Below are 27899 nucleotides of genomic sequence, written 5' to 3' on the forward strand. Positions count from 1 at the left end.
GCAAAGGACATTAAGAATGCCAGAAGTTTGCAAGGGCTCAAACCAGACCAAATTCTTTAAAAAAAAAATCCCAATTATTCTTACCTTCTTATCAAGTACTGTGCAAATTCTCAATTACTTATTTACATTAATTTGCTCTCAAAACCACCATGCAAAATACAGGGAGCAAATGTTATCTATGACTAAAACAATGTCTCGTTGGACAAACTATGTCTACTCTTAGGACTTGTATGTGCTCTTTGATACTGATACAGAGGTGATTTGTTTACTTTCCCCCATTTGAGGATGGATGATGTCTAACTTGGCAATCTGGCACTTCCAATTTGGAAGCCTCAGCACTGAGGGTTGTGCCTGTTGTCCAAGAGGCAAGAATAAGGCAATTTTACTTTTTACCTGACAATTCTTGGGATATTTCAGGACAGTAGTTGGCTTGTGCATTGGTCTGATAGCTCTGGAAGTGATGCAGTGAAAAAAAATGTCCCTTGTAGCTTGTCTAATCCCTTCTGCAACTGCCCATAGCTGTCAGCAAGGGGATTCACTTGGGGAGGTACCAGGCTTAGACATGATGTGTAACCTCAAAGGCTGTTCTAGAAGGACCTGCTGCCTGCAGTCGTGTACACAGAATGTTTGGCCTAGAAAAGCCAACCTGCCTGAAGTAAGAGCTTCTTTACTTGGCTGGGGGAAGCAATTTTGGTGCATTACCATGATGCATGAAGCCGTTATTGCAGAGTCCCACACCCAGAGCCACAGCTTCCTCCCGAGTCTGACAGTCTCCCTGGAAACAAGAGGACAAATATTACATCTGAGACAACTTTCTAAGCTAAATCATTCCCCCTTCCCCACCACACAGCTTGTGGCTCTGAAATTAGCAGCATGGTCTCTGCAGGGAACAATAGCAAGAAATTAAAATAGGTATCCCCATTGCCCAAACCCTGTTCGTTCCTACAGACAGCATCTCTCCCTCCTACAGGAACCAGGAGGAGAAGGATCAGGATTGGGGAAAATAGTTGTTTAACTCACAAAAGGATACAATTCTATCTCAATGTAAAGACTTTTTATTTGCAATGACAGTGTTGGACTTCAGGACCCATTAACCACAGACAATAAAACTCCTTCTTGAGAGAGAAGCTGAGAGATCTTGAGAGAGAAAAAACTGAGTAAAGCCAGCATGTGTGAACTCCAAAGGTCAGACAGGTTAAAACTGCAGTGGCATTGTTTGCTTACACAGCAAAGGCTTTAGTTTCTCACTACCTGAAGCCTTGAGTGCAGCCATTCAAAACAACTACCAAAGGTGACTTGCAAATTTACAGATTTCCCTGAAGTGGTAGCATTAAGCTTTGCACCCAGAACTCGGTTAAATACAAGAATTGCTTAGTTATTTCTATTTGCAAACACAGTTGTACTTTTTAGGCAAACAAATATGTTCTAAATAGTGCTGATAAAAACCAGGTGTTACTACTGGTCTTACAGACATTGGTAACACTGGTCCCTTGATGTGGGATGACCAGTGGCCCTGCCCCAAAGGGGCTCCAGGGAACCCAGGGTCTGGTACCCCAGTGGGAGCAGTGGGTCAGCTCATTCCAGCAGGGAGGGCACCTCCTGCTTTGGCAAGAGGAGCAACTTCAGTGCATTGCTTCCAGTCCTGCTAACTTAGAAGCTGTATCCTACACAAATAACACACCTTCTTTTCTCCCCTCCATCTGGAGAACTAGATACCCTAAGGCTCTCACATCAGGGCAACAAACTGACTTTGTTTTAAGGAACCAAGAGCCCTCTTATCTTGTCAGTAGAACATCAGTCCTACTTCAAGTCCTACTAAGGAGAGCCTTAGCAAATGCTGGCAAAGAACATTGCTGTAAAGGTACTATTTAAATACAGGATAAAACAGGATCAGCTGTTGCCAATCAGCAGCACTACTGGCTTTTGTTGAAGAGGCTTTCTGAGAGCAGAAAAGGCACAACGTTTACAAATTAAGACTTAAATACTGTTGTCTTGGTAGAAAAAGGATCAAGGCAGTTCTGAAGGAACTACATGGCTATGTAGTCACACAAGGAAAGCCAAGAAAATAGCTTTAATAAACCTGAAGTTTAACTTTAACTATAAACTTTGAATCTTCATAAATTTTCCCTCATTTTCAACGTCTTGTCATGGGACAAATCTCAACTGTCTCTTTGTGTTACTTTATGGGATAAATGGGTTGTTTATTTTGCAGAGGCTGGGATTTAAAGTCTAATTTATTCTTTCAACTATAAATAAACTGGAGGAGAAATGCCTTCTAATGTTACCATCTTAAACCCTTAGGAATCTACTTTTGTCCTAGGCAACAAAATCATTGCGTAGGAAGGCTCTAAACCAGACTTGACTATTCCTGGTGACATTACCTTGGCCTCAAAACATTCCCCTAACAAAACAACCCACTCTCCCTTCAGGTGGCTTTACACTATCAAAGCTACATTTTGAATTCCTCAAGCTACACACTCTTCTCCGTAATTACAAGGTAAATGTGAGGCAACTACAATTTCTAAAGGCAATGGTGCAGTTGTTGGTGTAAAACTCCAGATTCATTTTTTAGCAATATTTTACTAGACTGAATGAGATCAACATTAGGTTAGATGTCTTCCCAAAATCACAAGAAATACAAAACATCCCCATGAATAGCCAGTTCACCACTCCTAGGGCTAGCAAAGGACTTCCTCTTTATGTTGCCAAATAACAAACTTTCACCAAATGAACAGTAACAGAAGACATAAGATTATAAATTCAGAGAATCAGAATATGTTTAATTATGTTGTAATATCCTCTAGATAAATATGTTTTATTTACTTTGAAATAGAACTGAAAAATTAAGCTCCTTATCAAAGATAGCAGTACCTGAAGCTGTTCTTACCTGTGCAATAAGCCAGTCCACCAGTTTACTTGCAGGGATTACTGATTTGTAGGTCTTTAGGTGATAGTCACGGTCTCTAATTAAGGAAGAGAATTGAGGGAAAATCAGGACAAAAAGGTATACATTTCTTTTGTACTCTAAACCTATATATACTGTTGTGACCTACTATTAGTAAGAAGCAGACATCCTTTTTCTCTAGAAGAAAGGCATAAGTTTTAAACATTTCTAACAACCTGAATTAGGAAGATATTTCAGATCAACACAGAGCAGTGGTATTTCAAATTTCTCTGGATGTTGTTTCAAACCATCTTCAGGGAGTTCACATTCCCGCCAGAGGTGACCAAGAGATTCTTTTCACAGATGTCCTGAGCTGCTGCTGTAACTCGGGTTTGAACATTGCCACCATCAGTTCTCCTAAAAATCACATTCTTCTGGCTGGAAATCACCTTTCTGGTTTCCATCTGAAATCCATTCATGGCCAGCTTACATCTTTTGGCTCAGTGCCAGTTCCACCTACAACCCTCAACAGTTCTCCTCTGGTGTTTACCCACCAACGTGCTCATAGACAGGGACCCTCCTACACACCCCCTGAGGCTCACAGAACTCAGCACTTTCATATCAAGAGAGATTTTCCTGATTGCCCACACTTGTTCAGATTTTACTTTCTTTAGTAAAACATCACATAGTGGCCAGACACAAATAGGGTACCCAGTGTCCTTTTCTGGCATTAGATGGTTTCAGTCGCTGTAAATAAGAAAAGAAGTGTTGTGTTTGGGTCTTGTAACACAACTGGCACCCACTCACCCCCAGCCTTGTAGGCAGCAGCACTGCTCCTGGAAGAAGGAAAAGGAACCCTATTGTAACTTGACGCTTTTTTGCAGTTTTCTTCCATTCCTCTTCTCAGAGCCATGGAGATAATTGATGTTTTTAAGTCTTCTGTGAAATACTTCTAAAGAATTTTGATACAAATATAAGAGGGCTGTGTGGCTCAGGACATTGGGCTCTAACACCTTTCACCTCCAAGGTCACTGCATTTAATCCAGCTCATAAGAGAAGAAAAGCCATTTTAAGGCTGTTTATTGGCCCACATGAAATAAGTTTCGTGGTCTTGATCCAGTTCCTAGTTCCACATCACAAAAGCCATTTCCACAATTAATTTGCATTAATTGGCTCCCTCTCGTTGAGAGCCTCAGTAGAGAGGCCAAGTGCTGAACGGGCTATGAAGAATTAATTCCTCTCTCACCCTTGGGGGTGGCCCTTCCATTGGAAGCTTGGGCTCCACTGTGGGAGGAAACTTTCACAGCCACTGGGACTGTTTCACAGTCCGGATGTTTCCATATGGCAGCTCAAGAGAAGATTTTATTCTTCAGTTCTGCCAAATCAACCTCCTCTTTCGTTAGCACCACACTACCTGATATTTCCCTTTTTCTAGAAATCTAATATCCAAGCACCATCTCAAGTCCATCCTACTCATGTTCCTTTTACTAATCATCCACAGACAGAAATACGGTGTGACTGGCTGCTGTAAATAAACACAGCAGAAATGCCTGTGTGTTTGCAGAATGCAGGGTGTGAGAAATTAGAAAGGGAAGCAGGACTTTGAGAGCTTGGAAAAAACCCAACAAAACATGACAGCATTTCCAGAAATACGTATACGTGTCCTCAGAACAAAAGCTTTCCTCCTCGTGCTTCCACGCAGTTTTCAACTTGTCTTCCAGTAATGTGCTAAACCCAGCACAAAGCTGTGGGAGTTTTCTGGGCAGTTTTTCCCCTCTCACACTCTTATCTTGAGAAAATGTGCTTTTGAAATGTCAGAACAATAAAGGAAAATATTAAAATATTGAGTACTAATGACTAGGGGTTTCCAGATTGTGAGAAGCAACTCCCAACATTTTCATACAGATGCTGACAGAGTTTTGAATTAGCTGCCATCAGTTTTGGTCCAAAGCCCAGTCTTTCCCTGCTTGCAGTTAAATGCTGATCAGAATCAATGTTTCAGCATTAGTTCACTGGTTCTTCTCCCCATTTCAATCCAGCCTGAACAGGAGTAGAGAATGTTATCCAGAACCAGGAGCTGCAGGTGAATAGTCAATATAGAGGTGGGAACCACTCAAATTTTGGCAGAACCTTGCTGCCTCACAGAAACTAAAGGAATATTCTTCACAGGGTCCAGTCCAATGATGGGCTGAAGTATTGTCATGCATATGCAGAAGTGGGAAGAATTTCTGCCACCTCACAACGTCCTCAAAGTACATCAGAGACATATTCAGAATATCTCTCATCTAAGATTTTTCAAAATGTTTTACTTTTTATATTTCAAGCCCCAAAGGAGTGTGATTTGTTTCCAGTGGGGTATATCATCTTGCCCTCAAAGTGCAAGAGTGTCAGAGTTTACTTAATGAAAAATATAAAGGTAAAGGCTACATGGAAACTCTAAGGTTTCCAGGGAAGGCAACTAAGCAAAATTGTGTCCCAAGGTTGTGAAGAAAATATTTTATTTTTGAGTTTACTATTCCTCCAGATCCTTCTGGCATATGTATCTGCTACTCCAAGCAGCTTTGCCAATTTTCCATCAGGAAAGTTGCACCAGGAAAGCCACCGTGGGTGCAGGGATCAGCAGTCCTAAGATGCCAGATAAAGCAGTGTCCCAAAGGCACAGCACAAAGCAAAGGGCTTTGCCCAACTAACTTGGCTGAAAGTAACTCCTCTAGGCTAATGTCAGGCTTGCCAGAGGCAAAGAGGTAAAAAGACAGGATGAGAAGACAAAGGGATGACAGCCTGGGAGATTCAGGAAAGAGAAAACGAGAATGGCAGGAAGAAGAGCCTAAACATACCAGGAATTCAGTCCATTCAGAAGGATCCTAAAACTTCTGAGAGTCTCCTACTGTTCATTGGTCACACACAGTTTAGAGTCATGATGTCACTAGCACAGACTGATCCTGATCTGAGAAGATTCTCCAGCTGGGAAGTTATTACAAAAATACCACATTGATAAAACACCACAAGGTGGGTCTATGGGGGTTACTTTGTCCTTGTTGATTCCCTAAAGCATTAGACTAGGTCCACTTCAGTTTGTGGGTACCCTGAGGTCAGGGACATTTTTTTGAGCTTCACTTACCATTGTTTCTACTCTGGATGTGAATTGCCATGTTCAGGGGTGAAATGTGTACGTGCAGATACACACATGCATCTCCAGAACCATTTTGCCTACCACTGGCAGCATCATGCCTTCCTGCTCTCTCCATACCCTTCAGGCTGAGTGAAATCTTGCAGAATAGTTACTCTGGGAAAAAAACCCAGAGGTCTAATTATATAAATTTATGACTGATGAACTGTAACTACCTTTGCAGCCTCCTTTTAGCATGACAGTGGTATCTCTCAGCGAAACATTTGTTGTGCAACCCATGAACAAGAGGTCAGTTTTGTTGAATTTGGGACTCCAGCCATCTCCACTAAAGCTTTTTTTTTCTTCCTCATCAATGTTTTATTTATAAAAATGAAGTTCTCCTAAGTGAAAATGCCTAATTTTCCAACATAAACACCTAAACAGAACACCTACACAGTTCAGGGCGGTTTCCATTACAGGCCAGAAATGTTCATCTGATGTAACAGTAAGGAAACAACATCTGAAAATCACCTCCTGGGACCTGGGAAGAGAGTCACCTCACACTTGCAGACTATCTCAGTTCTTCAGCAGCTTTTTATACAGAGCCAAGTTCTGAAGATTCCACCCAAAACTTTCAGAGCTTCTTCAAATTACAGCTTCAGGTTTTATTCCACTTCAGACTGGGTTTTGTTTGTTTAGGGTGCTCTAAATGACAGAATCCTTGCACCACACTGGAATCTGTTTACATCACGTCAGCATCTGTTGACATTTTCTATAACCCAAATAATACAGCAGCTACAATCACACCACACGATCTGCCCTGAATCAGAGTCACTTATTAATCACACCCACTACAGTCACAGAAAATGCCCAAGTAAACAAACCAAGGTGTGTCCTGCTAGGAGCTCTCCTGAGCAGCAGAGGGGCCGTGTCAGGAGCACTATAACCACACACAGCCTCTCACTCCCCCAGAACCCCCCAGTCCCAACATCCTCCAGCCGCAGCACAACTACACAGCTCAGCTGTGGAGATGGAAGGGCAGCAAAAGAGCCAAGAAAATGCAGAAAATCACTGTTTATAATAAGAAACAAGAAAGATTTCAACAGTAGCAGGTCATCCTTTTCAAGGCAGGTAATAAACAAAAGGGGAGCATGAAGGGGAACTTACTTCACCACTGGAGTGTAGAGGCAGTGCAGGCGGCAGTAGAGCCTCACCCCCTGAAGAAGGGAAGATGTGGGGTGTTAGCAGCTTTTTCCTTTTCAAAGAAATACTGACTAGCTAAAGCTAAAAAAACCTGGACACTGATGTCGCTACTCAGTTGGAATTATCTAGTCATTAAGTGATATTCAAAACAGTTCCCTTATCCTCTCTGTCAAACATTCTTTCTTCTTTCCCTGCCTCCAACAGCCAAAAATCTTTTATCTCTAGTCACCTCCATTCCAACATTTTCTCCATTAATGCCTCCTCACAACTAACCCATTAACCAATGTCCATAAGAAAAAAATCAAACTTATTAAAAGGTATGTGGGCAAATATGGGATATACAGAACTCATCTGACAGACAATTATCAGGAACAGCAGTTAAATATTGACCTCTTCTATCTCCCTGAGCCATAATGCCCAGATTTGCAGCAGACACGCTGTGTTACTGCCTACTGTTTTAAGACTTTTTGTAACTTTGTTAGGAGTGCAATTAGCAGTCTTGGGTGTAGTCACAACTGTATCGTTATTCACTACTAAGCTCCCTAAAGTGAATGTCTCCTACAGGATTGGGCTGGACAGCCTAACACAGATGAGCAGCACTGGGGACCTCCTGTACAGCAGGGCAGTGACATCCAGAGGCACAGCAAACTTCCTGATGCAGATCACGAGGTTCCAGCCAAGAATGATTAATACAAACCTTGGACACGATGTCCTCCAATTCACTTCTTGGCTTGTAGGTTCCATCATCGTAGCGAAATCTGTACATCACCTGCTCGTTCTTAAACTGGTGCTTATCTGAAACTAGAGCATCAGCATGACAATCAAAATCAGTCTTTTCTTTCCCCCCACCGTGTTCTTTATAGGCCAGTTAGTACTGAGATACCAACTAAGCATTCACTGGTGTCTGTAATTTTCTGAAGAATATGTATTATGTAGACTACAGAAATGCCACTATTCCCAGCTTAATTTAAAGGAGACTAGTTCCAACAATACAGAGAAGGAGGGAGAAATCTGGAGAAGAGCAGGTAAGGTAGGATAGCTTAGTCACTACAATCTTCCCAAAACTATGGCCAATCTGTGTGCTGGAGCACCCTTGAATATTTTGGACGCAGCCTTTGATGAACTGAGAGAAAATATGGATTTACAGTATTTAAGATGCATCTTACTCAAGACCGATTAACCTGAGAAAACTGGCTCCACTGGGTGACTGAGAACAATCTTCTATGGCCCTGCTTCTCAGGTAGGCTGAGGGGTTTTCACCTGACAGTAATGTTCTCCCAAGTTAAAAAAAAAAGATGAAAGAAACTTCATAATGCAGAATGGGGGTAAGGGCTTCATTATGGTGCTTATATTTTCAGTTCTTGCTACACTAGGAGACACATAAGGGGATAGTTTCATGTTAATGATTTATCAAAATCTCAAGGGATATTCCCTTAAGTAAATGCAGCATTACAAATACCTTCCAATGTCTAACAGTAACTGTCATTGAAGACACTTACATCAGGAACTCTGCACAACTTTGAACTGTAAAATTGTGTTTAGAGAAAAACAACACCGATTAAAGTGTCAAAGTATGAATTTATGGCAAGGTAAACAGTCATCATGAAATAACAAGTCTCAAGAGAGCTTTTTTTCACCAGCATATGTGCACATTCAGAATGTAGGTAAGTCAGGCTGTGAGTGCCAAAGAGCATTCCTCGTCCAAAGAGGGATCCCCATACTGGAGCCAGAGTGTTCCAGTTCTCCAAAACCACAGTTAGGGCCAAGCACTCAAAAGAGTTCAGTGCTTTTGAGCTCGTGCTCAAAACTCTTCAAAGTCTGAATGTGCCTGAAAGTTTGTCTTGGTACCCGTGGGTGGAAGTTTACGTGCATGAAGGACTAAGGGACTGCTTACAATAGAGTTCTCTATGTGTTAATTAAAGAAAGATAACAGGCATAATTTCTTAACAGTGTTATTGTTACCTGAAAGACAAGTCTGTGGTGCTGAGTAACCAAGAGGTTAAAGCAAGACTGGCCTAATTAAATGCCTCCCCTATTTAAATTGGTTTCCAAGAGACTATGAAAATGTAGAGCAGTGGTGACTTAACACCCACCTACAGCATTCCTTTGATGTACATTTTGCAGCTTAACTCACCTGAATGCTGAAATTGGGGTATTTGGTGTTTAACTAGAATAGGACTCTGTTGCTCTGTCTGCATAAAGTGGGAGAAATCTGAATTTAAACAATGCAATCTGGAGAAGGACCTTTTAGTAGAAATGCAGATAGTACAGACAATTTTCAAGCAAGTATCCTTTAGTCATGCAGCACTTTTGGATGCTCTATCCTTCTCTTCTAAAACACCCCTTACCACAACACTTCAAGGTGGGTGAGATGAACAAATATGGTCTCTCACTATTTTAAAGAGACGCTCTTGCCAAATGAGCTGGAAACACAAACCCTCCATCATCTCCTTCCTTTTATGATGAGCAGGCTCATTAGAATGACCCATCACCATTCCAAAAGAGCACTGCTCCACTCTCCTCTGGGTTGCTGATGTCTCACTGTGCAAAACTGTGTTTATGGACTGCTACAGATTTTCAAACACACATAGTACAAAGGAATGTACACCTGATAGTCCCCAAGTAAGATGTTGCAGAGAAATCAAGCAACTGGAGACAAAAATATTTTCAGGATACCAAATAAGTCCTGGTTTTGTGGCATATATTTTCCCACTCATTAATCCCCAAAATCATTAAACATTTAGAGGATTTGAAGGGTATGGCACATGAAAGTATCTGAACATCATGTGAACAGCTAGGGACAATTTTCCACCCCCGTTTCCAGGGCACTACTGAAATCTGACATCTCTTTATGGCACAGCACACTCACCATGATGAATGATTCCATTTTCCAGCAGTGCCTGCCCCAGGTTGACCCCTTCCTCTGGTTTGCTTATCTCTCCAATCTCCGTGAGCCAGGACACAAACTCGCTGCAAAGGGGAGCAGAACAAACACTGAGCTCTGGGTGTCAGCAGGGACCTGCCCTGCAATCATCAGCCAGCCATGGAGACTCTCTCTTTGGAGCAAGTGTGAAAACTGTTGCCAGCAATGGTACCTCTACGTGGTTTGGTTTCCTCCATTTCTGGAGGAAATGCTCTGCAGAAGATCCAGACCTTCCCCACCATTCCCCTCAGCTCATAGTCAGTGTGCAAACAAAAGGAAAGACAACCTGGCTGGATCTATAAAGATGCTGCAAATCCTTATTTTATGGACCAGTCCAGACATCCGTGAGGAAAAAGGAAAGCAAGATTAACTGATGACCTTACAAACAAGTGCAACAGTAGGGTATCCTCACTTCCCAGCTACTTCTTTCCAAGCTACCCCTCTCCAAGCAGTGTTTGTGGTTTGACTTAGTTACACATGCTCATCTTTCTTCACTGGGTCTGATTTCTGCCCCCAGCCCTGTGGTGTGACTGCATTGGTTTTAATGGAATCACAGTAGGACTTAGGACAGAAGATCCAACCAGCTGAATTCAAGCACAGAGCAGTAACAGACAGCACAAGTCCCACTGACAGGTTAATTTAAGGTCATTTTCTGGAGGTGGTGCCTGGCACATACATACATCATGCTTCTAATTTATAGACAAGAGATGCTAAGTCTGTCTGCTCATGCAGCACAAAACAAAACCTCTCTCTGGTGAGGGGCAGGGCGAGAGGTGAGAGGCCCATATGGGCAAAATAAAAGCCAAAAATTGATAGATATGTAGGATGTTACTTATTAGAAACAGTAAGTACAAAAAACGACCATGGCAAGCCTGATGAATCCAGCCCTGTCAGAGCCCCAGGGGACTGAGCTGTTTGCCAGGTTAATTAGCAATTATACTAGAAATGTGTTAAAGTCATAGAGAAGAACAAAAGGAGTATATGAAAGTAGAGCAACATATGGGAAATGTGAGTTCAATAAAACACTTGGGTGCTTGCCAACGTGCAGAGCGTTGCTGCTTAGCAAAGCCAGTATCCAGGTCTCTGCTTGGGGGCTCTGAATGAAGTATTTTTAGTCTCTTCATATTTATCAGTGCTGACTCATCTAAGCTGTAGGTAGTATTTGCATTTTGTCTTTAGAATAACAAAAAAAGCTTCAGGACTGAAAACTTTAGTTTGCTGAGGGGCTACTCTGTAGCTGTCATGGTGTAGAAAAAGCAGCAGAATCTATTCAGCTATGCCAGGGGAATCCCATGGAAACCAGCAGAGTTTTGTAAAACTCCCAAAGCCACAGTAGTGATGAGTCAGACTCTGCCTCCTAAGGAAAGCTCATTCTCAATTTCCCAGTGATTCAGAACTGTTTCTAGAAGTATTTAAAAGCTGAAACAGAATATAAACTGCAGAGGGAGGAGAAGTAAGAATGACCCTCCACTCTCACTACTGAGGACACAAGGCAGACACGCTGTGCAGGGCCCCAGCACGGCCCTGCTGCCACTGACCACAGCCACGGGGGATGCCCAGGGGGGATGTCCAGGGTCTCTACAGTTCCCCATCAGGCAGTTTATAGCACTCAAATAGTTGCTCAAAACTTCAGTGGAAGCTACCCCGTTAGCTTTCCTGCTGCTTCGATTTGGAACTGTGTCTCTGGAGTTTATCTGGAATGTAAATGTAAGGAAGTCTTCTTAAAGTCTGAAACGGTGAGTAGAAGAAAGGAAAATAGCTGAGCAGTATTCTCACAGCCCTGGAGCTTCCCAGTCATGGGATGCTTTTCTTAAGAGCTACTCTAAGACTACTATGACATTCGACTCAGAAGCAAAATCAGTAACCATTTGCTCTGAAGGCTTTGTAAGCCCTGAAAAGTGCACAATCCAGAAACATTTCAAGAAGTTCTTAAGGAACATGCCAGACTGTTTCTAAAAAATCGTCAACTCAAAGACTGGATGGCAAAGCTTGATTTGTTTTCTCATCTTGTCCTAAACAGCTCTCCAGGAAAACTGAGTATCTTCTCTTCCCAGTGCTGCCATGCAAGTTAGGACACCATCTCCCAGTTATTAGTGACTCCCTTAGGTAGGAGCATCTGCAAAAAAACCCAGGTCACAGCCAATATGCATTGTCCAGGGAAAGCTCTGGGAATGATACAAAATCTGCCAGTCATGACTGGAATGCACTCATTGAGTGGCACTCAGCTTCCCAGGACTGTACCAACAAGTGACTGCTGAAAAGATATCAGCAGAGTTATTTGCTGGGGGGAAGGCTGGAACATCACAAGAAATAATCCTTTTGTCACAGATCAGGATACCTGTAAGTATCTCAGTCTGGGCTCAGTTAGCCATAGGCAAAGTTAGGTCAGGTCCTCACTACTGGAAGGTAGGTGGCTGTCAAGCAAACTGAGGGCACTGAGCAGGACAGACTGTAAGAAAACAGACATTTCAAAAGCAGAAGGAGTAGCAGGAAATCCTGGATAAGACTTGAAAGTAAGTAAAATATCAAGGAATCTACAACAGACTCATACATAACAGCACTGGAAGAACAAAAGTTCCTGATCTGGTACTTCTTGTTGCATGGAAAATGGGAAACGCCCTGTCAGATCTAAAAGGTTTCACTTTTAATCCAAGATCACCTGGGAGGGTGGGGACATGTGTGTGAAGAACTAAAAGGCAACTGATTCTCCAAAAATCAAGATTTTTTTTTCTAGCTGAAGTATCACCAGTCCATGCTCCCAGCCTGCCTCCTGTCAGGCAGGGAAACATTTCCACCCCCTGTACACAGGGAATGCTGCTGCAAACTGCCCTGGGGAGACCAGGGGAGGGAAGGGAAATGAGTGGATACTCTGCCTCTTGGAACACTTTTTTTCTCCCACAGCTGATCATTTCAATCATGAGCAGCTGAAGTGGAAAAGTCTTCTCAGGTCAGCAGCTCCTGTGTCTCCCCATGTGCCAGGCAGGACATTCCCCCACTGCTGCCATTTCCAGCTGCTGACTGGTCGCCCACAGGGTCTCTCCTCTGCTGCCTCACACACGTCATCCCTCAGAATTAGTCATTATTTTGTAATATCTAGCCTAAATCAAGGAGGGTTTTTCCAGCCAATACAGCCCTATACTTCTAACAAACACATCAGATCACCTGATGCACAAAATTTCATTTGTGTCTGTTACACTGACAGAAAGGAAATTGCTAAATTCAATCCTGAGAGTTGCACAGCTCTGCTGGATTTAAACATCACCTGCAAAGCACTGGTTTTATACACAAGAGGACACAGGTTAGGCCACCTACAGCCTCAAGCTTGTGGGAGTTGAGGGTTTTTTCCTCACTCCTTTTGCTGCCCTGCAGCAGCTGTTCTGAGTTACTGCACAACAGTGAGCTGTCACATGGTGTAATGTGCATGGTGTAAAGCAGAAACCAATGGTTAATTTTAATAAATCACAACTGTAATGGGGCTTAGGGCTTTTTTAATGAAGCTGCACCAAAACACATCTGATCTGACGTCACAATGCTATCCCAAAATATCCAGTCCATTATTTTAATTGGTATGAAAGGACCTTTTCAGTCAAAATGTCACTTACTTGCCAAGAAAGCACTTAGGAACAGTACTTAATTTTCTCCTCCTGTCTTTGATAAGGTTCACTTTCTTGCTCATCATCATTTGGTAGAGCTTCTCTCCCTTCTCCGCAATCATGACATATGCATCCCTCTCCATTCCCAGTTTCAAACCTGGAATACAAAGCAGAAATTCCTTTAGATCTTTAACATCAGATAAAGCATTTGCTCAAAGTCAAAAGCTGAGCCAACAGCAAAAAACGGCAAAAACACAAAAATTAACTGACTTATTTTCCATTTAAGGGGGAAATTAGGTCATTTTTTATCTGGGTACAAAACTGTCATTGGTGAGTTTAGCACCAGTGAGATGCAGCTTTTCTTCTCCATTTTAAAAAGCAGCTTTTAACTTGTGGGCCGGGGCAACCCCAAGCACCAACACAGGCTGGGAGGAGAATGGATTGAGAGCAGCCCTGGGAGAAGGCTCAGGGGGTGCTGGTGGGTGAGAGGCTGGATGTGCCCCATCCATGTGCACTGGGCTGATCCCACAGAGTGGGCAGCAGGGGAGGGGGGGATTCTGCCCCTCTGGCCCCTCAGGTGAGACCCCACCTGCAGAGCTGCCTCCAGCCCTGGGGGCCCAGCACAGGAACAACATGTTGCTGCTGGAGAGAGTCCAGGGAAGGCCATGGAGATGCTCTGAGGGCTGGAGCCCCTCTGCTCTGGAGCCAGGCTGGGAGAGCTGGGGGGGGGTTGTTCACCTGGAGAAGAGAAGCTTCAGGGAGACCTGAGAGCCCCTTCCAGTGCCTAAAGGGGCTCCAAGAGAGCTGGAGATGGACTGTGGACAAGTGCATGTATTGGTAGGACAAGGGGGAATGACTTTAAACTGAAGAGGGAAGGCTTATATTGGATAGTAGGAAGAAATTCTTCCCTGTGAGGGTGGTGAGCCCCTGGCACAGGTTGCCCAGAGAAGCTGTGGCTGCCTCATCCCTGGAAGTGTCCAAGGCCAGGTTGGACAGGGCTTGGAGCAACCTGGGCTAGTGGAAGGTGTCCCTGCCCCTGGGGGACTGGAACTACATGGCCTTTAAGGTCACTTCCAACCCAAACCATTCTCTGATTCTGTGATTCTCAACCTTCTCAAACTGATTTCCTATTACAAGTTCACCTGTGAACCTGAAACAACTTCAAGCATAAGACTTGTTAAAGGCATCTGGATGTTTGAAAGAGCAGAAGACTTTCTGAGTGTTCTATTACTTGAAGCCAAAAATACAAACTGCTGAAATCAAATTCACATCTGTGAATAAATCAAAACTAGAGAGGAACATTATTTTCTTATCCTTTCTTAATTAGCCTTTTTACTAATACCTTTAGGCTAAAAATAGAGTTTGACAATCATATTACCCAGTCATTGAAAGAAATATTGCATGATTTAAAGAATAAAAGATAATTGGATATAAAGAACATTTCACATTCACTTTGTATGAGTTCCCACACAGCTCATGTTAACTTGAAAATTGCTACAGGCAGGAGGACGATTTCTGAAAACAGCAGGTGTCTACATTACAACTATCCTCATAACTGGCATTTTCTGGCCCTCTTCCCTTTAGATTTGCAAATTGCTTTAGGAGGACAGCACATGACAAAAGCTGTTTTGCTGCTGTAGATGTTTTGTCTTTTCTAGTCCAAACACATAGCTTAGTTTTCTGGCAAAGTTACTCCAGAATTTGTACATCTGGGTAACTCTGGAGTCCAAAACAGAGGCACAGATTGTAGGCAACGCCAAGACTGGCCTGAAAACAGGCAGTCTGAAGTGGTCCTGTACTTACGTGCCTAATTTTTACAGAGATGGACACCAGGCAGAATTTAAGTGATCAGTGTAAGGCTACAAAAGGAAACATGTACATTTCTTAGGAAGAGGAGTTCATCCTAACTCCAGAGAAATCTTGCTGTTTTATGGCAAGATACTGAAATAAATCAATAATCTTCTGAGCCCCCAGAGCTGCTTTCAAACACTTAATGCATTTGTTTTAGAGGCTTGAAATGCACATTCCAGAAATTAGACTTGCACAACATTTTGTCATTCAAATACAGTATCTCCTTTATGTGTCCATTATCTGGCTAAAGGTTTTGGCTCCACAAACCCCCTGGCTTATTGCCATTATTCTTCCATCCTCTTCTCCCCTAGCACTGGTCCAACTCACTGTGAATGCTGCACGTGGAGCTCAGGCTAATTCACAACGCGGACTCGTGACAGAAAGCAGCCTGTGTAACAGGACATGTTCCCTGCTGCTCTCACATCCCCAAATTCCTGAGGCTCCCCCATGGAAATGGTAGCCTGGAATGCACATTCTACCCAACTCATCCTACAGAAATGGGAATCTCACCAAGCTTTCTAATCCAAACACTGATAACTATATGACTCTGCAAGTACTCTGATCCAAAGGATATTTTCCAATAAAGCCTGGGATCTCTGTCAGAATATCTGTGCTTATCCCAAATGCCTGTCATCAGCTGCATCATGAAACTATATGATAAGAAGCATCAGAAAACTCACTCTTCCTGGCCAATGTTGCATGGAAAACCTTGAGAAACCTCCTATTCGTGAACAGGTCTTTTCCCTTCCTGGTATTTATTTCAGTCACCTCCCCACATTCTCCAGCAAGGCCCATGTTTAAATATGGTCTGTTTTCCAAGTCCTTTCTTTTTACTGCTTATTGAACCATCTCTCTCCCCTCACACACCTTACTTGACACATGGGAAATCCCACAGGATGCTGTGACCTCCCAAAGCATAAACTCACTGTGAAATGGAGACTCACTGCATCTCTTAGAGAGACAGTTTAGCACTCTGAGGGTAAAAGTAAGAGCCAAGCAACGTATTTTATTAAAAAATATATAACTTGGAAGATCAGGATCCTTTCAGTAGACCAATGAGGATAAAACAAAACTGATTTTCCATGTTGCCTTCAGGTAGTTCTTTCAATTTACACCATGCCCAACCTACATTTGCTACTATCAGAAGGTGTATTGGGGTTTATATCTGACAAAGTAGGTTATAAATGTTTTATAATCTGTGGTAACAACACTGTAATGTGCTTTGAGTTTAGCAAAGTAGATGGAAAGTATTGTAGCATAAAATGAGCCATTACATCTTTAATGCAGCTGTGTGTGCAGAGAGGGGAACTACTTCTAAAGGTCCACTTATTTTAAGACATTTTTAATGTCTTAAAATAAGTGGAATTTTCTCTGGCAATGAGCTATTATTGTACCCACAGAGCAAACAGGGCAACAGGTTCACTTGGGAAGGATAATTCTGACTTTTAAAGGAACCCAGAACTTTCATCACACCCGATTCTCGGGTTTGTGAGCTTGTTTCTATTGTATGACACTGTTTCAAGATAAAAAGTTACACATAAAAGTAACAAGTATCTGCATCCCTTTGCCATTGTTCCCAGTCTAAGTGTAGTGTCTCACAGAACCACATGCTGGTTTGGGTTGGAAGGGACCTTAAAGCTCATCTTGTTCCACCCTCTGCCATGGGCAGGGACACCTTCCCCTAGACCAGGTTGCTCCAAGCCCTGTCCAACCTGGCCTTGGACACTTCCAGAGGCTGGGATTTCTAGGGTTCTTCTCCAGGGACTGTCCCATTGAAAGATCATGAAGGCCAAGTTTGTGAGAATGGGTTTGTCTCACTTCATTGGGAAACAGGCTGCAAGCTGGAGTTTCTTCTTTCCTTTTACTGAGAAATACAATACAATTTATTCTTCTTTACAAATAAAAGACCAACAAATCAGAAGACCAAAACATTAAATTGATTAGATGTAATATTTTCACAGCAATTCAATTCACCAAAGAAATTGGCTCTGGTAAATGAAAATATTGGATAAATTTACTGACACAAGTCCATAAAAACCCCAAAGTACACATTCAGAAATATTTGTTCTCCATTCCTGTTCTTTGTCATTAAGGATAGGCTTTAATTCTGCCCGTGGAGGAACAAGTGTAAGCTTTTCTCTTTCTCTCAGATCCGTCTACATGCATACACACTTCTCCTTTGCACACAGGTTTGTTCAGTGCAGTACAAAACCCACCATCCACTTACTCTCTCTCTGCTCCCTTTCCTTGATTATGGCATCCAGCCATTTCTGTTTGTCTTCTGCAGTCTTGGCCATGCAGACAAACCACTTGTTTTTGGCTGTGTTGTGTATCTTCCAGCCGTTTGTCACCGTGTAGCCGTTGCTGTGATAATCTGCTGCAAGAGGCCAAAGCACAAAGCACAGGGTGAACAGAAGGTTCTGCTCCTTCCACCAACCCGGGGGGGACACGGTCAGTAAAACTGCCTCCTGTGAAGACCTGGATTTCTGAGGTGTTCTCCCTGACTGCCCATGGGACCTGCAGTGCTCACCCCTCTGGAAGCACAAGTGTCAAAAGGCTGCTCAAACTGACTGAATGCTTCAGTCCTAAGGGTGACACTTGATGATTTCACCTCAGAAGAAGAACTAAAGTCTTTTAAATACAATGACATCGGTGAAAAAGTTTATGATGTTTGTTCAGGTTATTTGTTCTGAGTTTTCAGGGCACACACTAACTTCTTGCACTCTAAGGACTTTTGTCCACAGGACGTGGGAACTCTTTAGGTGTCAGCTGTTTAAAGGACCTAATATTAGTTCCTGACCATTTAAAACAGGAGCAGGGACTGGTGTGGATGAAATCAGAAAGCCACTCAGTCTTCCTGCCTGTGTCAGGACACAAGAATCAAAACACAACTGCCATTCCCACACTTTGTTCATGGTCACATTCCATGCTACTGATCTGATGCTAAGACTAATATTTAGTAACATTCTAAATGAGAAGAAGATCCAGAAGATCTATTATTATAGCTGTAATGGCTTAAGATGTAAGAAAATAAAGGATGGAATGGAGATAAAAGTATCTTTTATTAAATTAACTTGGATAAGGAGTAAAAATAGACAAGCTTCTGCAAACTCTTCATAAGGTCATTTCAGAATGAAGGACTACTGCCTAAAAGCATATCCAGTCTTTCAACTATACAAGTTGGTCCAATAATGAAGGCACCACAAGTTCCATAGATTACTTCAGATTTCACTAAAGGAGATGGACAAGGACTTCTGCACCAACTTCCAACACAAGATCTAAACTTACTGTGTTGTTAAAAGACAATATTTGGTCTCTTACCTGTTCCATCTTCCACATTCTCTACCTCCATGACTTCTGTATTTATTCGGCCCCTGAAGATATAAAGGGACCCGTTGATTGACTTTGTCCTTTTAGATGTTTTTTTCCCAGTAACTCTGCAATTAGGATTTAGACTGTTAGCAACACATAAGCAAACAGTGTAACATGTATATTAACAAAGCAGTCTGAGGTATGACTGTTAAAAGATGATTCCAATGTAGTGGTTGGTGGTATTTGAGATGATCTCTGATTTTAAATAACTGAAATACTCAATCAGCAACCAAAGGTGCTCCAGTGTCAGTACAGTAATAACAAGCTTATTGTGCCAGATTATGTGAAGATGGGGGTGCCTTCAAGGTTTACATTCTTGATGACTGATTGAAATGCCAGGACAACTGAACAGCACATGGCCTTGGGATGACAACTGCAGTATCCCTGACACCACCTTACATTTGCCTTCTTGGTTTGCCTAAAGCTTTGATCAATTTGTGGTGTGTACCAAGCTTCAAATATGGAATGAACCACGTAAAGAGGCCAGTGTCACATGGCCTGTCATGTGTGTTACCTGTCACTGTATGGGAAACTCCTGCTGTGGCAATTTTGCACCCAAGTTTACATTCCTATTCATAAGCTTTATGGTGTCTCTTGAAGTTTCTTGTAAAAAATTCAGGAAAGCACTTTTTCATTGCTAGTTATGCTCTGATTTTTACGTCTAGAACAGGTTTAAAACTATCCAAGTGACACCTGCTGAGCTTTAATATCCAAGAACAACCCCGCTATGTGAACCAAAACACAACTGGTCAATGGTCATTAGGAGGTGGCAGGTGTCCAAACTCTGGTCAGTGAAGGGAATGCTGGGGCAACTTGCCAGGAGCTCACAAGATTCAAAGAATATTGCAATTAAAAACAGCAGGGGAGAAAATTTCTTGTCAGTTAAATACCTATGATAAACTGAGGTGAGAGGAGAATCACCAAGTTTTCCCAAACATTTTTTTCTTTTACAACTAGCTTGAGTGACAAATACACGTTTGGTGATTACCACATATTTACATCCAATCAGGTTGACAGGGACTGAGATCTTGGAGCTGCTGGATCATTTCCTAAAGATGACTGTGGAAGTCAAAAGAAAAGCTGTCCTGGCAGCCCTAGGGAAACCCTTTAAACACTCAGCTTATTTCTCCACATGAAACATATTGTTCCTGACATCAGGATTCAATTTAAACAGCAGTCTGTGATCCTGCTAAAAACAAAAATGCAATACTCAGCCCTGAAAATCTATGTCATCAGTTTGCCAGACTTCCCCAAGCTTCTGCAGAAAGAGTGATTGCAGTCTTAGAGCTGAAGTCACAGACCTAATTCCAGTTCTAAACAGAGCTTCCGTTGGTCTCAACAACACTACTCCTAACTTACAATATTGTGAAAAAATATGATGTCCAGATTCGAATGCTGCATTGACTACTCATCAAAGATTGAGGCCTGAATTCTGCTTCCAGCGATTTCTACAAGTTAGTACAGTACAAGTGAGATGAGAACCAAGTTATTCAATCTCAAATAGGAACACACAGACAGTTTTTTGGGGGGTTGGGGTTTTTTTAAGGTGTGTCCCACTAACATGTCACTGTTTGTCAAGTAGCCACTGGGCACAACAGTACGAAGGAAAAGACACTGATTTCCATCCTGGACTAATTATAAATAGCAGCTAGACAGCAGAAATATCCAAAATTAAAGTCATTCAGTGATCTAAATATATCTTTTACATTAGGCAATTCCCAGCAGACTTAATGAAATATTATGCTTTTTAATGGAAATCAGATTCTGAACATCCATCAGTTCAAGCTGCACTGTCAGACAAAGATAAACAATATTGATCCCTTGGGAAAATCCAAGTGTTACACCAGCCTCCTCCAGAATGAAGCCAAATGACAGAGGAGCTCGGTAATGTCTCCTGCCCAAAAAGAAAGTTCTGCTTAAAAGGCAGCAGAACACTTTGTTTTCTAAATCTTAGTATTCTGGGAAAACTGCCTGGCCAGTGCTGGAGCCCCCCTGACCTGAACTACAAACAGGACTAGAAAAACAGCTTCAAAGAGCTCCAAAGAAGAAAAAGATTAGTATCAAATTAACTGTTTGGGGTTTTTTTAAGGAATAGTTTTCTGTTATAAAACACACAAATTTCTGAACTCTGTTTCACAAAGAAGTTTTCATTTCAACAAATCTGGTAAAGTGTCCAAATGAAATGTGTCCTCTCCCTTACTTCATTTCAGAGTCAGAATGCTTCAGGCAGATAGCATTAAAAGCCATATAAGATCAAATGGCGTAAATGTTTCTAAATTTAATTCAAACATATTTCATTCTAATAATTTCTAATGTAGATGTCACCTAATAATTTGTATTTATGTTGTATAGATTCAGCATTACACACACAAAAAATCTGAACTTAATTATTGAAATTAATTTTCCCAGTTTAATAGTTCTAAAATTTTCCACTGAACAAAAAAAAAAGGGGAGGGGAAATTTTGAGATATGACAATTTTCTTTGGAGACAACACTCTGGTTTTACAGAATTTCTAGCTGGGTTTGCCATTGCACTTGGCCATAACCATAACTTGAAACAGGAGGAGGATATTACAGGAAAGGAAGGAAGAGGAGAAGGGAGTGTAGAGAATGCATTGTAAATTGAGAACAGACCAAGACATGAGACTGGAGCTGTGGAGATGAAAAGCTCAGAAACTGAAACACAGTACAATTGTTGCAGAAGCAAGATGCCCTCCACTCTGCCAATGCTATTTTAATAACATTATTTAATAATAATTAAGGTTTCTTAGGTGGCATGATGCACAAACTGTTACTAGGACAGGAAAGGAAGACAATGCACAGATCACATGGGCTGCAAACGCTGACAGCAACATGCAAATCTTCATCCCTTCCTCACCCCCCTGGGCTCTGCATCTATGTAATGTTTTCTTAGTCTTCCACTCTCCCCTTGCTTGGCTTTAGATCATTTTGCACATCACCCTCTTCTGCTTGGAATAATCTCACAATGAAAGTTGGCACTTTCACATCACTCCTGAAGATCCATCTGCCCTGGGAAGCTTTTCAGCTGTAACAACTCACCCCGTGCTTTTGCTGCACTGTTGTAACTCCTTTCTTTGGACTTCTCAGGGGTTGTGGGGGGGACTCTGTTACTGCCTGGAATATTTATCTACCACGCAGTGATTTCTCTTCCCTATTGCCTAAGTAATAGCAACAGTCAAGAACAGGAAGGTCCCACCTGTGACTCAGCCCTACAGAGCAACAGGGAAAGATCAGTAACTGGTCACACCTTCTCCTGACAAATCTGAATAGTTCCCTTATGAACCTGAAAATATAGAGGGACTCACCTGGATTTCCTCTTGCAATAGACCAGCAGATTATCAAATAGAAAGAACATTCTCTCCTGGATGTTTCCTGCTGAGATTTTTAACAAAGTCCCTTGCAGCAAGAGCTGTGTGCAGATATCTGTCAGATTTGATCCCTGAAACATAAAAAAAGAGACATTGTTTATTTTTAACTTTAATTTGTGAGTACACAAATGCTGTTATTTTATCTGCATGCCATTAAACTGTGAAATAAATGATGCACTCTTAAGGAGGAAAGCCTCAATTTCTTAACATGGTGAAACACATCATGTTTTCTCTTACAAATACTTCTTTTGAGTTTTCATACACTACAATAAATCTCCCCCATTAAACAAATGGGGACTGTGGTTCTGAAGAAATCTTTCACTCTCAAAGCAGCTGTACTGTGAGCCTCTCAAGACCACGAGTCTTCTCTTCATACCCTGAGCTACCACTGCAAACATCACAAGTGATGCTTTAGGAAAGCTTTCTAGAAGAGTGATGGTAGCTCTGACACTGATACACATCCCTATCCACCATCTGAGAACTCCCTTCACTAGAGGGGTGTCTCTCCAGCTCTTTTGTTAGGAGGACATGCAGGTCTCTCTTTTCTGGAGTCCTTATAAGCAGTTGGCCACACAGCCATGGGCAGCAGAGGCCGAGCCCTGCACACTGTGCCATCCCAGGGACCTGAGCTGATGCTCAGACACTGCAGCCTGGGAGCAGAGCCAGAACCTGAAAAACACAGGACAGCACTCGCAAACATTTACTCCCCAAACTGTTACTCTGATTATTCCTAGGAAAAGTGATTCTACAGTTCTTTAGTTAACAAGGAAGCTGCTATTCTTTCATAGAATCAGAGAATGGTTTGGGCTGCAAGAGACCTTAAAGCCCATCTCATTCCACCCCCTGCCATGGGCAGGGACACCTTCCACTAGTCCAGGTTGCTCCAAGCCCCATCCAACCTGGCCTTGGACACTTCCAGGGATGGGGTAGCCACAGCTTCTCTGGGCAACCTGTGCCAGGGCCTCCCCACCCTCACAGAGAAGAATTTCTTTCTAATATCTAATCTACACCTGCCCTCTGTCAGTGGGAAGCCATTCCCCCTTGTCCTGACACCCTTGTAAATAGTCCATCTCCACCTCTCCTCTAAGTTCCCTTCAGGCACTGGAAGGCCACAATTAGGTCACCCTGAAGCTTCTCTTCTTCTCCAGGCTGAACAATCCCAATCCTCTCACCCTTTCCTCACAGCAGAGCTGCTCCAGCCCTCTGATCACCTCTGTGGCCTCCTCTGGACTCGCTCCAACAGGTCCATGTCTTTCCTGTGCTGGGACCCCAGACCTTTCAAAGGCTGCCATGGATGCAGCACCAATTTATGTGTTCCACATCTGCCTTTCTATACATTCTGGATAGAGTGATGCAAGAACTAGCTAGATGCAATAGTTCCATCTGCTGTCTGATATTCTTTTAGTTTTTTAATCATTTTGTGGAAAGACTTAATACATGTCCAGAAAAAGAGAACTTGTTATTTTGAAAATGACTTGTTACTGTGTCCAGGAGAAATCACTTATTTTAGAATTATGACCCCAAAAGCCTATTAGAACACACACAAATAGGAACAGAAACCAACTGAATGTGCAACAGAAAAGCATCTTCCTCACATGGTTTGCCCATGGAGAAATCAAGACTCCAGAGCACCTCAAGATCAAGTACCTTATTTTCCAAAAGACAACCAAAGACAGGAAAAGCAACAAGTACAGTGACATCAGTAACTGAAATCAATCTTTTACTGACACAAGCATCACTGGGTAAAATTATCTGACCTATTTTGTGCAGGAAGTAAAGCAAATGACTAAAACAGTTGCTTCTCACTTTAAAACCTACGAATCTTTACTTTTCCATCAGACCCATCATGATGGTATCTAAACTGTCACTGCATTTCCTGTTTGCTGTTGGCCTCCCTACTTCCCATTTAGAACATTTTGAGAGGTTTCTCAATAGTAAGAAACACAGTAAGATTTATTTGATGTTTTCAGAGACAATGCAGAATTTCTCACCTTTCTAAGTGGGACCAAGCTGCAGGGGAGGGGGGAAGGAAGGAAAGAAAAAGAAAACATCATAGCTGGTAGAACTGCAAATTACAGGCAATTATGAAGTGACTGATCAGTCTGAGCACTAACATGTATCTTCCAACTCCTGCTGTTCTGGGATGGGGGTTTTGCTCCCCATGGCACTTCAGACTTTGAGAATTAGGGGATATGTAGCAATTGTTCAGTAAAAGTAACCGAGGAGGAGCTCTGCCCACAGAAATATTAATATGTAATAGAAATGGCATATTTACTTGTTTTTTACTAAGCAAACAAAAGCACTGCATACAAAAATTGGTCTTCTTATGCATCCTTTACTTTTCTTTTCCCTTTTTTGAAACTAATCTTTGTTTCCCAGAAGGATTAACCAGAATCAAACTGACCTGACTGAAACTAATCCATAACAGAGAGCTCCAAGGGTTCTGTGCATTCCAAAAGGATCCATCTGAGCAGAGCTCACTGTGATGAGCAGAGTTCTGACTAAGCTGCAGGCCTTCAGTGGCTGCCCAGCCTGGGCTCACTTTAACACGTGCCCTCATTGCAGTGTGCCTCACAAAGAGCCCCCAGGGTGATGCCAGGACACTGACAGGATGGTTGTGCTCAAGAGGGAGATGCAGATCCGTGGGGGGAGATGTTAAAGAAAAAATGCTGAACTGAGGAAATTGCTCTGAAGAACAACTCCTGCTCTTCGTGAAGTCACAGTTCCCGCCTCTTGAGACTCTGCAGGAGGAAAATGATGCTGTTCTCCGTGCTGGAAACACTGAGGGTGGCTCTGACAGCAACAGGCTGATGAGCAGAGCAGGGATGTTCTGCTGGAGCAGTTGAAAGGAAGTGCAAAGGCACAGAAACCAGTGAAACCACTGGTCTGGTTAAAGAGACACATCAGACAAGGTGGAGCCTGTTCCCAATCACAGGCACAAGGTGACACCAACCTTCCTGTTGGGTTGCTGGCACACTCCCCACATTCAGGCTATGCGTCTTATATCTGTGGAATACTCTAAGTAAGCTGATCTTCACCTCTTTTCGACAATTTAGATCCTTGGACTGAAAAACCTGGAAGCTGTAGGCCTTGTTGCAAAGTACATATGGTATATAACCATACATACAGTGCTTCAGAATCCATATCCATGCTAACAGAAAAGGGAAACTTTCTACTTCACAGGAGAGACTGCCATCACATAAACTAAAAATAGGCATAAATGTGCATTATAGACTTCCTCCTACAGTCAGCTCTGCGACTTATTGTTAATTGTAACACTGTATTGTTAATCTAAAAATGTATTTAATTCAGAATTGATGCTTTCCAAAATAGAAACTAGGAACTCTTCTCATTAGGAATAAACTGTGAAACATACCTGAAAGCACTAAAAGCAGTTATTTATAAACACAGTCCTTTTTTCTAGAGTCCTAATTTGTAAGACCCCTGCACTGTGAAGACTAGACACTGTCAATCAGTTTCAAGTTTCTTCACAAATTTTCTTTTCCAATTTATTTACATTTACAAAAAAAATACCATCATGGTATTTATATTATTATATCCACCATATCTCTGTGATATATAAAGTAAGTTTTCCTTTCAACATGCCACTAGAAGAGTTTAGAAATATTCCACAGCTAACTGGGAGGGAAAAACACTTCTGTTTAGAAATTTTGAGCAGTCTGGATATCACTTTATTTGTGGCATCATGGACACTTTAATAGTCATGTTTCAGGTTGCAGAGTTCAAACCATGCCTCTTGCCTAGATGACCCAGGAGTTGTGTTGAACCTGAAATGTTTCACCGGCTTCTAAAAGTCTTGCTACATAGAACATTGTACAACTTTGCTTGCTGAGCTTGATATCCAAAAACTACACAGCTGGATATCTGGGTTGTTCTCATGTCTTGAGCTGGATGCCAAGAACATCCTTCAGGGAAAAAACAAGCAAGGTTTAAAATATACATGAAAAATAAAAAACAACCCGAAAGAGAGTCCTGGAGAGCACTCAGGAGTCCAAACATGAGGAAGCTGACATGACCCCTAACAAAATGTCCTCAGCTGGCAGTGATCAGCCCTGACACTCTGAACATCCCCCTCCCTAAAGGCCAACACCACTCTCTCTATGAGGCTGTTTAACACCACTGACTCCCCATGGTGAACCTCCCAGAGCCTTCCAGCTCCACTGACCCAAGGCCTCAGCCAAAATCATCACAAGATAAGCTGCCAATCCTCTGCACAACATCCTGACTTCCCACTATTTCTACTGGATTTTCCAGATCTCCTCTTCCCCCAAGCTTCACATTCTAGTTTTCTCCCTCTCTTATTTTTCTCCTGTCCATAGAAAATGGTTCTACCTACACAGAACCACCTACTGACAAACACATCACTAGAAACACATCTGTGAGTAAACTGGAGCAAACTCTTATCTTTTACACAGAATATCCATATGAAGTTAAGTGAAATAAGTTTCAAAGCTCCCAGAAAAACTAAAGGCTTATGGGAATGGAAAAAGAACCTTCTGTTATTTAGACCAGTCCTGATTTCATCTTCTAGATCTATTTGCCTTTCAAGGGGAATCTGATCATTTGAAATGTCAGTCCATTCTAGCCCTAACACCCTCCTCCTTCCATAATCTATTTGTTCTGCTACAAATTGTGTGCAGCCTGCACACCCAAAATAAACACCAAATTCTAAACTCCTCAGTGACGCTGCCCACACCTTCAAGAGCATTTACACATCACATAAGAAACAGAAATCCCTGTATACAGCATTAGTCACTAAATTCCAGCTTCCAGGGAGCTTGCTGATCCTGCATCCTACCTCCCATCCTTCAATGTGGGACTGCAACTGTTCAAGGGCTTCCAGTTTCTCCATCTGTCTCTTGGTCTCGTTGATATTTGTGCAGACTGTCTTCATTGCCTGCAGAGCATTCTGGACAGCTGGGTGATCGGGATGCTTAGAGGGAGTCCTCTTAGCTAATTCCTTAAAAAAGAGAGAAAACATGAAACTCAGAAGTGCTTTGTGGAAAGGTAAAAGCATTAGTGAGCAATTCTGTAGGAAACTGCCAGAACAACTGCAAATTAAAGAGAAGCTGGGGGCATGTTACTGTAGATGCTGTTCTCTGTTCTTCATCTGCACAGGTTTAACAGGAATGCTGTGAAGTAAGTGAAGTAATTGCTCATGTTAAATATGTCAAATAAAGACAGTTAAAGCCAAATACGTTTTGCTGTGTCACATGTGTTTGCTTTATGTTCACATATTTAGAAGGCTAGGGCACATGTTCTAACAGAGACAAACAAGGTCTCTGCTTCACTTGTTTCAAAGTACAACAGTCCCATTAAAACCTGTCCACTGAAAAACAGCAGAGGGAAGACTTGGGATCTGACAATATTAACCAGTTTGGCAAAAGACACAACCACTGTCAACTCACAATCATTCTTCTAGACCAACAGTACTTTACAGTCAGCCACAATCAGACAAGAATACATTAAATAAACCTAAAATAAGGCTGGTAATTTTATCTGGATACATAATATGGTGTTTAAGACCCACATTTTTAGATTGCCTGAAATATTT

General features: G+C 42.1%; 1 protein-coding gene across 2 annotated transcripts in view; it reads right to left on the reverse strand.

The window, feature by feature from the left end:
• Window positions 1-27899, reverse strand: part of PREX1 (phosphatidylinositol-3,4,5-trisphosphate dependent Rac exchange factor 1) — a 145669-nt gene that overhangs the window by 39529 nt on the left and 78241 nt on the right. For both annotated transcript variants that reach the window (XM_027645996.1, XM_027645995.1), the window contains exons 6-15: window positions 27144-27305; window positions 22262-22395; window positions 18885-19000; window positions 17791-17940; window positions 13722-13869; window positions 10066-10166; window positions 7894-7997; window positions 7161-7210; window positions 2888-2963; window positions 703-775 (exon numbers count right to left, since the gene is read on the reverse strand). In XM_027645996.1, the coding sequence (XP_027501797.1) occupies window positions 703-775; window positions 2888-2963; window positions 7161-7210; window positions 7894-7997; window positions 10066-10166; window positions 13722-13869; window positions 17791-17940; window positions 18885-19000; window positions 22262-22395; window positions 27144-27305 (1114 nt within the window). The remainder of the gene's footprint in view (window positions 1-702; window positions 776-2887; window positions 2964-7160; window positions 7211-7893; window positions 7998-10065; window positions 10167-13721; window positions 13870-17790; window positions 17941-18884; window positions 19001-22261; window positions 22396-27143; window positions 27306-27899) is intronic.

Source organism: Corapipo altera, unplaced genomic scaffold (assembly GCF_003945725.1).
Source record: "Corapipo altera isolate COAL_440 unplaced genomic scaffold, ASM394572v1 64, whole genome shotgun sequence".
In the NCBI taxonomy this organism is placed as follows: Eukaryota; Metazoa; Chordata; class Aves; order Passeriformes; family Pipridae; genus Corapipo; species Corapipo altera.